General features: G+C 47.0%; 1 protein-coding gene across 1 annotated transcript in view; it reads right to left on the reverse strand.

The window, feature by feature from the left end:
* LOC127574427 (meprin A subunit beta-like) overlaps window positions 1–13,591 on the reverse strand; it is a 44,488-nt gene that overhangs the window by 15,977 nt on the left and 14,920 nt on the right. The window contains exons 3-8 of the mRNA XM_052023433.1: window positions 11,783–11,833; window positions 10,259–10,302; window positions 10,066–10,144; window positions 7,900–8,017; window positions 5,464–5,642; window positions 3,520–3,738 (exon numbers count right to left, since the gene is read on the reverse strand). Coding sequence (XP_051879393.1) covers window positions 3,520–3,738; window positions 5,464–5,642; window positions 7,900–8,017; window positions 10,066–10,144; window positions 10,259–10,302; window positions 11,783–11,833 — 690 coding nt within the window. The remainder of the gene's footprint in view (window positions 1–3,519; window positions 3,739–5,463; window positions 5,643–7,899; window positions 8,018–10,065; window positions 10,145–10,258; window positions 10,303–11,782; window positions 11,834–13,591) is intronic.

Consider the following 13,591-nt stretch of genomic DNA (forward strand, 5'->3'; position numbering starts at 1 on the left):
TGGACAGGTACATGGATAGGAAAGGTTGAGAAGGATATGGGCCAAAAGCAGGCATATGGGACTTGATTAGATGGGGATCTTAGTCAGCATGGACCAGTTGGGCCAAAGGGCCTGTTTCCATGCTGGATGGCTCTGTATGATAAACAGACCTTGTCCATTCTCCCAGGTGTACATCAAAGGTACCAATGAAAAGAAATCCAATGTCCTTGCCAATGCTTATCTCCCAATCGACATCACAAAACTAGATCATCTGGCTGGTCATTCCCCTGTTGTGAGAGCTTGCTGTACACAAATTGGCTCCTGTGCTTTCAGCATTACAACAATGATGGGTGTAATGAGCTTTGTAATTCTCTGATAGAGTGGAAGATGATATAATAATGCCAGATTTTCTCCAGCTCTTGTATTTTTCCCTCAGTTTCCACTCTTGGTAACGAGGATAGTCAGTCCGTGTCCTGGCCTTGCAGTGATGTTTACTCCATCTCTAGGGGAACCATCCAGGGTTTACCAGTGTTAATCAACAGAGTGCACGTCTGCACAGGGCTGAGTGGGGGTGAGTGGGTGATCAAATGTACATGGGTCCCGTGTCTGAAGCCCAGAATACCACAAGTTCCAAGGCTGTTGAACTGAAGTCCATCCCACTGAGGTGGATCTTCTGCTGGGATCGCATGGATCTGCAGCAAGATTGGTGGAGTCCTTGACCGTGTAAAGGGTAGGCTTAGGTTACAGGGTGAGAGCAGTGTGATGGTGAAATGGGCTGAGAAATGGCAGATGGGATTTAATCCTGGTACATGTGAGGTGAGGCATTTTGGGAGCACTAATGAGACCAGGACATGTACCATGAATGGCAAGATCCCAGGGAGTATTGAGTATTGGGAACAAAGGGACCTTGGCGAGTGAGTCCAAAGATCCCTGGAGGTTGCAGTGCAGGTGGATAACATGGTTAACAAGACATATGGGATGACATTAGTCAGGGCATTGAATATAAGAGCAGGGGGGTTATGCTACAACCTTATAAAATCTTGGTCAGACCACAGCTGGAGCACTGCGTGCAGTTCTGGTCACCACACTACAGGAAGGGTGTGCCAGCGCTGGAGAAGGTGCAGGGGAGTTTCACCGGGATGGTCCCCGGAGCATTTTAGTTATGAGGAGAGATGGGAGCAGAGGAGGTTAAGAGGAGACCTGACTGAGGTATATAAAATGATGAGGGCTACAGGTAGAGGAGACTCCAGCAATCTTTTCCTCTTATCAGAGGTGAATAAACCTTGAGGACCTAGATTAAGGATAAGAGTTAAGAGATTTAGAGGGAAACTTTTTCCAACCAGAGAGTGGTGAGTACCTGGAACGCACTGCCTGAGAGAGTAGTGAAAGCAGAGCCGCTGACAGCACTTAAGAAGTGTCTGGATGACTACTTGAGTCGTCTCGGCGCAGAAGGCTACGGGCCAGGTGCTGGAAGGTGCGATTAATGTGGATGGGTGCCCATGAGTCAGAATGAACACAGAGGGCCGAGTGGCCTGTTTACACGCTGTGTGAATCTCTGCCCATAGCTGGACGATTCCCAAGCAAATGCTTCCACTCAGCAGAGAGCAGGACCCAAGATACCAGCAACACACACAAAATGCTGGAGGAAATCAGCAGGTCAGACAGCATCCATGGAGGGAGATAAACAGTCGGCGTTTCGGGTCGAGATCCTTCATCAGGACTGGAAAGGAAGAGGGCAGAAGCCGGAATAAAAGGGTGGGGGGAGGGGGAGGAGCACAGGCTGTCAGGTGACAGGTGAGTCCAGGTGAGAGGGGAAGGTAGGTGGGTGGGGGAGGGGGCAGATCTAAGAAGCTGAGAGGTAGAAGAGGCAAAGGGCTGAAGTAAAATCCGGTAGGAGAGGGCTGTAGACCATGGAATAAAGGGGAAGGAGGTGGGGAATAGATGGGCAGGTCATGGCGGTGGGGAAGGAGAAAGATAATGGGGGAGGGGGCCACAGAGATGAGGGAAGACAAGGGGGGGGGGGGGGGAAGAAGGGGAGAGGTTACCGGGAGTTGGAGAAATCGATGTTGAGGCCGTCAAGTTGGAGACTCCCAAGGCGGAATACGAGGTGTTGTTCCTCCAACCTGCGTCTGGCCTCAACGTAGCAGTAGACGAGGCCGTGTATAGCCGTCAGTATGGGAGTGGGATGTGGAATTGAAGTGGCTGGCCACCGGGAGGTCCTTGCTTTTGCAGGGACAGGGCAGTAGGTGTGATTCACATGGACTTCAGTAAGGCCTTTGGCAAGGTCTCACATGACAGCCCATGGGGTACGGGGAAAGTTGGGAAACTGGATCTAAAATTGGCTTGGCAATTGGAGACAGAGGGTGATGGTCGGGGGGGGGGGGGGGGAAGTTGGGTAGAAGAAGAGGGGTGGGTTACCAGAAGTTAGAGAAATCACTGTTGAGGCCGTTAGGTTGGAAACTCCTTGGGATAAGGGTCTCACTTGTGGGAAAAGGTGCCTCAAAAACATACTGATTAAGCAATGAGAGTTATATCCAGAAACCCCAACTGTTTTGCCAGTGATATCAGTTGAAATCACTGATGGCAGTAGGAAAAACCAAATTCAAATCGGTGAATGAATGTTTGTAAAGAACAGTCATTGGTAAATTGGTTTCTTATTGTCACAGGTACCAGGGTATACAATGAAAAACTTTGTTTTGCATGCCATCCATACAGATCGTTTGACTTCAACAGTGCACTGAGGCAGTACAAGGGAAAACAATAACTTAATGCAGAATAAAGTGTTACAGTTACAGAGAAAGTGCAGTGCAGGTAGACAATAAGGTGCAAGGCTGCATCGAAGTAGATTGTGAGGTCAAGAGTCCGTCTTATCATACTAGGGGACAGTTGAATAGGCTGATAACAGCGGGATAGAAACTGCCCTTCTACAGCAAAGAAACTGGCCTTTCGGCCCACCGAGTCCATGCAGACTATCGAGTACTAATTCATTCTGAATTAATCCCGTTTAATTTTCTTCTCCCCGTATTCCCAACAAATCCCTCGCCACCAAGATTCAACCACTCACCTACACACTAGGGGCAATTTACGGTGAACAATTAACCTACCAATCCACTTATATTTTAGGTAGTTAACTGGCCACTGTAAATTGTCCCAAATGCCAGACTCTGGGGGAATTGACGAGAATGTGGAGAGAATTTTTAAAAATGGCATTAGTGAAGGGCTGTGTTGTACGGTATGTCTCTATGATTCTATCTTTCCCAACATACTCTTCACTAACAGCAACACACAAGATGCTGGAGGAACTCAGCGGGCCAGACAGCATCTGTGGGGGGAAATGGACAGTTGATGTTTCATGTTGCAACCCTTCATCTGGACTCAAGACCCGAAACGCCATTTCCCCCCACAGACGCTGCCTGACCCGTTGAGTCCCTCCAGCACCTTGTGTGTTGCTCCAGATTCCAGCATCTGCAGTCTCCTGTGTCTCCATTTCCTTCACGAACCAGCACAAGTTTCAGCCCTGCCCCAATCACCAGTACTCACTGCAGTTGTAGAGCCGGTTGACTTTTTGGAGATCATAATCGCTGAGTTCTATGTGTTGTCCAATCACGTTACTGAATTCAGCAATCTTGGTGACAATCGTTGGTTCAGAGCCTTTGGTGAAAGCTCTGGAACCGTAGTGCATCACCGAGGTGTAGTCATACGGTATGTTTTGAGTAATACTTAACTTATCGTCATACTTATCAAAATTGTGTTCTTGACCTAAGTAAACAGAAACCAAAACTGATCAAGCAACTGCTTTAAGAATGCAAGGACATTAGAAGCAGGAGTTGGATGTGATGGGTTGGAGGGCCTGTTTCTGTGTTGTACCGATCTGTGATTTGATGAGACGCCTCTGTCACTATTTCTACCCTTCCCTCCTCCATCTGCCAATAACCCCTCCTCACCTAGATCCACCTTTTGCTTGCCAGCTCTTGTCCCACCCCTCCACCTCACCTCTTCACACGACCTACCTTCCCTCTACCGTTTCCAGCCCAGATGAAGGGTCTCAACCCAAAACGTCGACGGTCCATTTCCCTCCACAGATGCTGCCTGACCCGCTGAGTTCCTCCAGCAGCTCCTCGCAGCTTGTCCATCCCTGACTAAGCTCGTGGGTCACCTGATCTTGGCCTCAGCTCTATGTTCTTGCCCAGTCCTTGTGGCCTTCGATTGTCCAAAGGTTCGGAAATCTATCTCAGCCTTGAAGCTATTCAATATCTCAGCCACCACAGCTGTCTGGGGGAGAGCATCGAAAGATGCCAAACCAAGGGACATATATAGAATTGATAGTATCAGAGGGGAGATGAGGAACGTTACTTCGTCCAGAGAGTGTTGGAGGTTTGGAACTCACTGCCCTGAAAGGATGGTAGCACATTCAAATAGTCTTTGGATGTGCACTTGAAGACCATGCGAGGCTCTGTTCTGGAAAGTGAGATTAGTCTGGGTGAAAAACAAACTGCTGGAGGAACACAGCAGGTCAGGCAGCATCTGTAGAGGCAGATGGATGGTCGACGTTTGGGGTCAAGACTCTTCATTCAGGACTGAGAGTGTAGAGGGGAGAGAGGCGGTATAAAGAGGTGAGGGGGTGGGGGGAGATAGGGGCTGGCAAGTGATAGGTGGACGCAGATGGTGCCAGGTGAAGGGAGGAGTGTGGTGATGTGGAGACGCAGGAGGCTGCAGCTGCTGGAGTCTGAGGGAAGGAAGGTAATGTCGAAGGGATGATGGGTGGATGGGAACAGTCGGGAGAGGGACTGTTCCCTTCTGATCCCAACTACTTCCTTACTCACCAGACTCCATCGTCCTCAGCCTTATGTCGGCTCCACCAATCACCTCCCAGCCTCTGACCCTCTCTCCACCCTTCCTTTCCCCACTTGGCTCCATCTTCCAATCAACCCTTCCTCACCTGGATCCACTTATCACTTGCCAGCTCCTGCCTCACCCCTCCCCCCTCCTCTTTATACCGGCCATCTCCCCTCGACCCTCTCAGTCCCGATGCAGGGTCTCGACCTGAAACGCTGACTATCCCTTTGCCTCCACAGACAGGCACTTGAGTGTGCAGAGAACGGAGGGATGTGGACATTGTGTAGGCAAAAGGGATTAGTTTAGTTCGGTGTTTAATTACTAGTTGAATTAGTTCGGCTCAACATCGTGGGCCAAAGGGCCTGTTCCTGTGCCGTACTGTTTGATGTCCTACGTGCTGCTTGACCCCCCTGATTTCCTTCAGTGGTTTGTTTCTTGCTCCCGATTCCAGTGTCTGCAGTCTCTAGATTAGTTTGGGAAACATTTTTTTGACACAATCTTCCCAACGGTGCACTCCTGTGTCATAAATGTTCTGTGATCTCCAATCCTTTAGAGAAGAAATTCCTCCTTATCTTCAGATTAAATACCTGACTACGTGTCCTACCCTGGCGCTGAGGTACCTGCTTGGAGAAGGTCACATGACTTTACCATTTTCAATCCTGTCCCAGATTATTTTGACGTAGTCATCGCGATCGGGTCTTGACTGCTCGTGCCAGAATCCCAGCGCGTGAAGGAACTCGTGTTCAATGGTTGCGATTCTCTCGCACCTCTCTCTGATTGAGAGTTGCTGCTTCCCAACATGTTGATTGCCTACATATGACCAACAGCTGTAAGACAGAGTGCTTCATGTCAAACCTGGAGCTGGTTCTTCAACAAGTGCAGGAGGAGTGAGATAAAGGAATCGGCAGAAGGAAAAACTTGTCGGGTGCTCGAGGAAAGAAAAGGACTACTTGGAACTTTATTCCAAGCTACAGAATTATAGAGTAACACAGCACAGAAACAGGACCTTCGGCCCAACTCGTCCATGCCACCAATCTAGTCCTATTTGCCTGCATTTGGCCCATATCCCTCTAAACCTTTCTGATCCATGTACCTGTCTAAGTACCTTTTAAATATTATTAATGTACCTGTCTCAACTACTTCCTCTGGCAGCTCGTTCCATATACACAGCACTCTCTGCGTGAAGAAATTGCCCCTAAGATCCCTTTCAAATCTTTCCCCTCTCACCTTAAACCTATGCTCTCTAATTTTTAATTCACTTACCCAGGGAAAAGACTATGTGCGTTCACCCTATCTATACCACTCATGATTTTATACACATCTACAAGCTCACCCCTCAATCTACATTCCAAGGAATTAAGTCCTAGTCAACCCAGCCCCTCCTTATAACTCAGGCCCTTGAGTCCTGGCAGCATCATGTAAGTCTTCCCTACACTCTTTTCAGTTTAATGCTGTCTTTCCCGTCAATGGGCGACTAAAAGTGTACTCAATACTTCGTGCAGTCTCACCAACATCTTGTATAACTGCAACATAACGTCCCAACGCCCTGACTGATGAAGGCCTGCATGCCAAACCCGAGGGCCTGGGTTTGTGAGGAGTAAGAGGTTTAGAGGGGATCTGAGGAAGAAACCAGATACTTCATGCCCTCGATACCAGAGGGCGTTCATTTAAGGTGAGAGGGGGAAAGTTCAAAGGGGATGTGTGGGGCAAGTTTTTTACACAGAGGGTGGTGGGTGCCTGGAATGTGCTGCCTGGGGTGGTGGTGGAGGCAGATACGACAGAGGCAATTAAGAGGCTCTTGGACAGGCACATGAATGAGCAGGGCATGGAGGGATATGGGCCACGTGAAGGCAGAAGGGATTAGTGTAATTGGGCGTCGTTAGCTTAATTAGTTGGGCACAACGTCGTGGGCTGAAGGGCCTGTTCCTGTGCTGTACTGATCTATATTCTATGTTCCAATCTCTTTGCCCATAAGGTGGTTGAAATCTGGAAAGTGCCCAACAACGTGGTAGCGGCAGGTACCCCCGCAACATTTAAGAAGCATCTGGATGAGCACTTGAATCGCCAAGGCATGATTGGCTATGGACCAAGTGCTGGTAAGTGGGATTAGATAGGTACTTGATGGTTACCATAGGTGTGATGGGCCAAAGGGCCTGTTTCTCAGACGATGAGATCAGCCATGATCTTGTTGAATGGTGGATTAGGTTCCAGGGCCAAATGCCCCCTGCTCCCCCTTTGCTGTAAGTCAAGCACAACTCTTTGGGGAAAAACCAAATGTGGGGCAGACAATCAAGCTCCATTTGGCAGCAGTTTGGGCCACACACATGGGAACGTTTTATGCAATTGTATGGTTGGAAAGCTACCAAGGTTGACATTGAGCCCACATACTTGTGATGTAATCAGTGAACAGCAAACTAGGAGAACAGGCAGAGGTGACTGGCTACTGCCCATCACTGATAGGTGGGAGTCAAAGAGTCATACAGCATGGAAACAGGCCCTTCAGCCCAACTGGTCCACACTGACCAAGATTCCCATCTAAGCTAGTCCCATTTGGCCCTTGTCCCTCTAAACCTTTCCTATCCACATACCTGTCCAAGTACCTTTTAAATGTAGTTAATGTACTTGCCTCAACCACTTCCTCTGGCAGCTCGTTCCATATACTCACCACCCTCCTGGTGAAAAAATTGCACCTCAGGTTTCGAGTAAATCTCTCCCCTCTAACCTTAAACCTATGCCCTCTAGTTCTCCATTCCCCAAACCTGGGAAAACGACCATGCACATTGACCCTATCTATGGCCTCAGTCGACGCTTGTGTGATGTTTTATCACAGGGAGGGAACCCATCTCACAGCAGAACACGGTTCACCACCATGTTCCCAAGGACGATATATGCACGGCTTGCTGACAAAGCCCAGATGCCATGAACGAACAGAAGAAAATCCTTGCCATGTGTTAGCAGTGGTGTCCGAGATATGTACTTCGTTATCAACCCCAAGGAACTGAGGGGTAGAAGCAGGAAAAGAAATGAAGAAAGTTTACCTGCGTTCAGAAGAAAAATGCGAGGAATACCAACTCGCGCTCTTACCCACTCCCTTTGAATACGGAGATGTAGTTAGCTTCCCCACTCCAAGGTTTAAAGTCAATGCAGGATTTAAGGCGGTATTGTTCAAATGCTTTAAGGATGACACCTTTAGCATTTACATCTGTGGGAAAGTCAAGAGTATCAAAGTTTAAATGATTGCCATTGCAAACCTCATCCTGGGAATAAAACAACTTCAGAGTCACAGAACTGTAGAACTTTGCAGCATAGAAAAAGACCATTCCACCCATTGTGTTCATACCAGCCAAGAATGGGCTTTAGGTTGATCCCTCTTCCCAGCTCCAGGTCTTTGGCCTCATAGGTCATGGCTCTTCAAGGGCTCATCCAGGTACAGTTTAGTGTTTCTGCCTCCAGCCCCCTTCCGACAATGAGCTCCAGAACCCCACCAGTCGTTGTGTGAAATAATTTTCTCTCAACTCCCTCCTGATGTGATTGATTTTAAATTAAGTTTGCAATGAAAACCCCAGTCATGGAATTTAAACTCAGGTCTGTGCAGATTAATCTTCAGCTGGAGACTGTTGATCAACCCAAAACATTTGTCCTGTTTCTCTCCACAGATGCTGCCTGACCTGTTGAGCATTTCCAGCAGCCACAGACTTTAATTCAGAACATTTGGGTCGATGTTAGTGGCTTTTGCACCAAAGATCCTGAATTAAATTCTTGGTCTGAGGTCTGAAGTCACCGTACCTTTGAGAAGATTGGAATATAAAAGCAAGGATGTACTGCTGAGGGTGTATAAGGCATTGGTCAGACACATTTGGAGTATTGTGAGCAGTTTTGAGCCCCGTATCTAAGGAAGGATGTGCTGGCCCTGGAGAGGATCCAGAGAAGGTTCACAAGAATGATCCCAGTAATGAAAGGCTTAACATATGAGGAGTGTTTGATGTCTCTGGGCCTGTACTCGATGGAGTTAAGAAGAATGAAATCTACCGAATATTGAAAGGCCTGGATAGAGTGGACGTGGAGAGGATGTTTCCAGTAGTGGGAGATTCTAGGATCTGAGGGCACAGCCTCAGGGTAAATAGATGCCCCTTTAGGACTGAGATAAGGAGGAATTTCTTCAGCCAGAAGGAGGTGAATCTGTGGAATTCCTTGCCACAGAGGGCTGTGGAGGCCAAGTCACTGGGTGTATTTAAGGCAGAGATTGATAGGTTCTTGATTGGTAAGGAGGTTAAGGGTTACGGGGAGAAGGAGGGAGAAAGGGGTTGAGAAATAAAGCAGTCATGATTGAATGGCAGAGCAGACTGGATGGGCCAAATGGCCTAATTCTACTCCTATATTTTATGACTCAGAGGTACTCTGATCATACTTACTGGGATTCACTGGGCCACGGCAGGGAGGTACAGTTGAAATTCATTGAATTGTACAATTGGACAGTCAATGACCATTAAGATCACTGAGCTGGCCAATAGTATTAGTCAAGCGAAAAGTACAAAGGTTAGAATTCTGAAACTAATTACAAATGCTTCATGTAACCAGCATTTACATCATCTGAGCCATAAAGTCATGCTAAAAGTGTGTAATGGAATCCTTAGTTGTGCATCAACTATTCTGCAATAGTTGATACACAAAATAAATCTGTAAATTAGTAATGTAAAATGAATACAGATAGAACGTAGAACACAGAACAGTACAGCACAGGAACAGGCCCTTCGGCCCACCATGTCTGTGCCGATCATGATCCCGAATGAAACTAATCTCTTCTGCCTGCACATGATTCATATCCCTCCATTCCCTGCATGTTCATGTGTCTGTCTAAAAGTCTCTAAGACACCTCTATCGTATCTGCTTCCACCCCTACCCCTGGCAGCCCGTTCCAGGCACCCACCGCGCTCTGTGTAAAAATACTTGCCCCTCACATCTCCTTCAACCTTTCTCCCTCTCAACTTAAATGCAAGTCCTTAAGTATTTGACATTTCTACCCTGTGAAACAGACTCTGACTGTCTACCCTATCTATGCCTCTCATAATTTTATAAACTTCTGTCAGGTCTCCCCTCAGCCTCTGACGATCCAGAGAAAACAACCCCAGTTTGTCCGACCTCTCCTTATAGCTCATGCCTTCTAATCCAGGCAGCATTAGACAAAGCAGATAACTGCAATGTGGGTTAAAGTAACAAAATAATTAGATTTCAATCTGTATTCGTACCCACCTAAACTATCTTCCAGATAGTATGGAACAGTTTTTGGCCATCTGAATTTGTCATTGGCGATTGCGCTTCTGTCAGTGGGCTAATTTCAAAGCAAACAGAAAGCAAATCAGTCATCTTCACAGCAATACGTGGAGTAAGTTTCTGAAAACTTTCTGCCTCCCTCAACATACAAGAAAAACCATCATGAGCTTACCGTATCATGTCTGATATCTCCTTCTATGAGATTCAGTCCAAGTTCTGCAGAGAATGAACACACATTAGAGGCAGAGGGGAAGGTGGAGAAGAAAATGGTGCTGAGATGGAGTGGTTATATCCAGCAAGAAAGGTCGAACAGACTGAGACTGTTTGTCTGGAAGAGGGAAGGTTAAATGAGAACCTCACAAAGGGCTTTAAAGCAATGGCGCTTAGACAGCTTCATGGATCGGAGAGGTTTGGAAGGATATGGCCAGACGCAGGCAAATGGGACTAGCTCAGATAGCCAACTTGGTCGGCCTGGACGAGTTGGGCTGAAGGGCCCGTTTCCATGCTGTATGACTCTATGACAGAGGAGATGCTGCCATGTGTGTGTGTGTGTGTGTGTGTGTGTGTGTGTGTGTGTGTGTGTGTGTGTGTATTTGGTATTGGTATTGGTTTATTATTGTTACTTGTACCGAGGTACAGTGAAAAACTTGTCTTGCAAACCGACCGTACAGGTCAGTTCATTACACAGTGCAGTTACATTGAGTTAGTACAGAGTGCATTGAGGTAGTACAGGTAAAAACAATAAAAGTACAGAGTAAAGTGTCACAGCTACAGAGAAAGTGCAGTGCAATAAGGTGCAAGGTCACAACAAGGTAGATCGTGAGGTCATAGTCCATCTCATTGTATAAGGGAACTGTTCAATAGTCTTATCTATAGTGTGTGTGTGTGTGTGTGTGTGTGTGTGTGTGTGTGTGTGTGTGTGTGTGTGTGTGTGTGTGTGTGTGTGTGTGTGTGTGTGTGTGTGTGTGTGTGTGTGGCGGGGGGTTTTGAACTGAGGGCCATAAACACACGACATGGTCACCGGTAAATCCAACGGGAGCTCTGCCTACATTGTGATTAAAATGTGGAGCTTGCTGCACTGGGACCAGCTGATGCAAGTAGTGGTGATGAGTTTAAGGGTCAGCAGGATAAACGCAGGATGGAGAAGTGAACCAGTTCTGTGCTACAGGTTCTGGTAACTCTATTGAAAATTAGGCAACGATGAAGATTGTTCCATCGCAGCAGGTTTCTTCGAAATAGAACTGTGAAGCAGAGAAGCTGAACCAGCAGTGAAGTCAGCGTTTGTTTGCGGCTGTGAATTCCTTGCCCGCAATCAGTCAGGGCCCGCTGCAGATAGAAAGTGCAGCGCAGACTGGGAGCCAGAAATGATTAGCTGTCTAGCTCAGCAGAGCCAAGCAGAGTCTACTGGACAATTAGTGAGTGAGAGACAAACCCTGAACAGCAGGGGATGTGGGAATCAAGCTGAATAAAATGCCTCCCAGAAGAAAGAACTGCTTGTATTTACACAGCAACTTTCACATCTGTTGCAGGATGTCCCAAGCACATTTTGAAGTGTAATTGCTGTTGTTATGTTCCAGCCAATTTCAGCAAAGCAAACTCCCATAATCTGTTTTTTACTAATCTGCACCGAGAATAAATATTGACAACATCCACATCCCGTGAACGAATATATTTTTTAAAAAGGACGTAAACTTACCTTCATTTATGTTAAATATGTCTTGATCTAATCCGCCGTCGACATCCACTTCTAAATGAGAAGCAGAAACAGGTTTTCTTCAGTCATCTTTTTCAACGCTGAGAGTATTACGCGGCACAGAAAATGATTTCTGACCCTCTGCCCGTGTCAGTGCTTTGAAAGAGTGGACACACTCCCAGCCTCTGCTGCTTCTTCCCTCCGCCATCTGCCAATCCCCCCTCCTCACCTGGATCCACCTATCGCTTGCCAGCTCTGGCTCCACCCCTTCCCCTCACCTCGTTATACTGGCTATCTCCCCTCTACTCTTTCTGCTCACATGAAGGGTCTCAACCTGAAATGTCGACTGTCCATCTCCCTCCACAGATGCTGCTTGACCCACTGAGTTCCTCCAGCAGTTTGCTATTTGTTCCAGCCCCCATTTCCCTCAACTCTGAATCATTTGCTTCAAGTTTTCATCCAATTCCCTTTTGAAAGTGTCTGTTGGATCATCTTCCAGAATGTAACAACTTTAAACATTGATTTTTATTTCCCTTTCACTGCTGGATGTATTTTATACAGAAAGGTTAAGGTTCCTCTTATAGAGTCACACAGCGCAGAAACAGGCCCTTCAGCCCAACTGGTCCATGCTGACCAAGATGCCCATCTAAGCCAGTCCCATTTTAAAGTTGCACTTGCCATTGGTCTTGATGGCGTTCCAAGGTGAACTTGGAAACAAGCCTGTGCTACGAAGAATCTGAATGGACATCCTATCATCACTGCTTATTAAGTCTTTATTAATCAATTAATTCATAGAAAAGTCAATGTCAACCTGTTGGTAAAGGATGCTGACCCAGATTAATGTGGCTGTATTAATGCAATTTGTTGTTAATTGAGCGTTGGAGGCTGAGGGGAGATCTGATAGAAGTTTATAAGATTATGAGAGGCACAGATGGAGTAGACAGGTGGTATCTTTTTCCCAGGGTCAAAATATCTAATACTAGAGGGCACACATTTAAGGTGAGAGGGGGTAAGTTTGAAGGAGATGTGCGGGGCAAGTTTTTTTACACCAGGAGTAGTGGGTGCCTGGAATGCGCTGCCAGCAGTGGTGGTGGAGGCAGATACGATAGAGGTGTTTAAGAGGCTCTTAGATAGGCACATGGATGTGCAGGGAATGGAGGGATATTGACATTGTGTAGGGAGAAGGGATTAGTTTAGTTAGGCGTTTAATTATGAGGCTAATTAGTTTGGCATAACATCATGGGCTGAAGGAGCTGTTCCTGTGCTGTACTGTTCTGTGTTCTATGTTTTAATTACTAAATGCATTGCCAAGATATTGGAATGAAAATCCCCTGGTCTGGAAGTTCATTTGTGCTCCACCTACTTAACATAAGAAATGGGAGCAGGAGTAAGTCATGTGGTTGCTCAAGTCTGATCCACCATTTAATACAAAACTCAAACTGCTGAAGGAACTCAGCAGGTCAGTCAGCATCTGGAGGGGGAATGGACAGTCGACGTTTCCGGTCAAGACCCTTCATCAGGAGGGTGAATCCATTGATCCCAATCCATTCTATCGAGAGGGTGTTGCTCTAGATTCCAGCATTTGCATCTCTTACGTCGGGCTGAAGGTTCTCGACCTGAAACGTTGACTGTCCCTTTCCCCCCACAGATGCTGCCTGACCCGCTGAGTTCCTCTAGCAGTTTGTTTTTTGCTCCAAATTCCAGCATCTGCGGTCTCTCTTGTGTCTCCAACATTTAATACATTTATAGCTGATCTGGAGCTCAGTTGATCTTCCCTGCCTCTTACCCAAAGTCCTTCCTTCCCTGTCAACG

The sequence above is a fragment of the Pristis pectinata genome, chromosome 9 (assembly GCF_009764475.1).
Source record: "Pristis pectinata isolate sPriPec2 chromosome 9, sPriPec2.1.pri, whole genome shotgun sequence".
NCBI lineage: Eukaryota > Metazoa > Chordata > Chondrichthyes > Rhinopristiformes > Pristidae > Pristis > Pristis pectinata.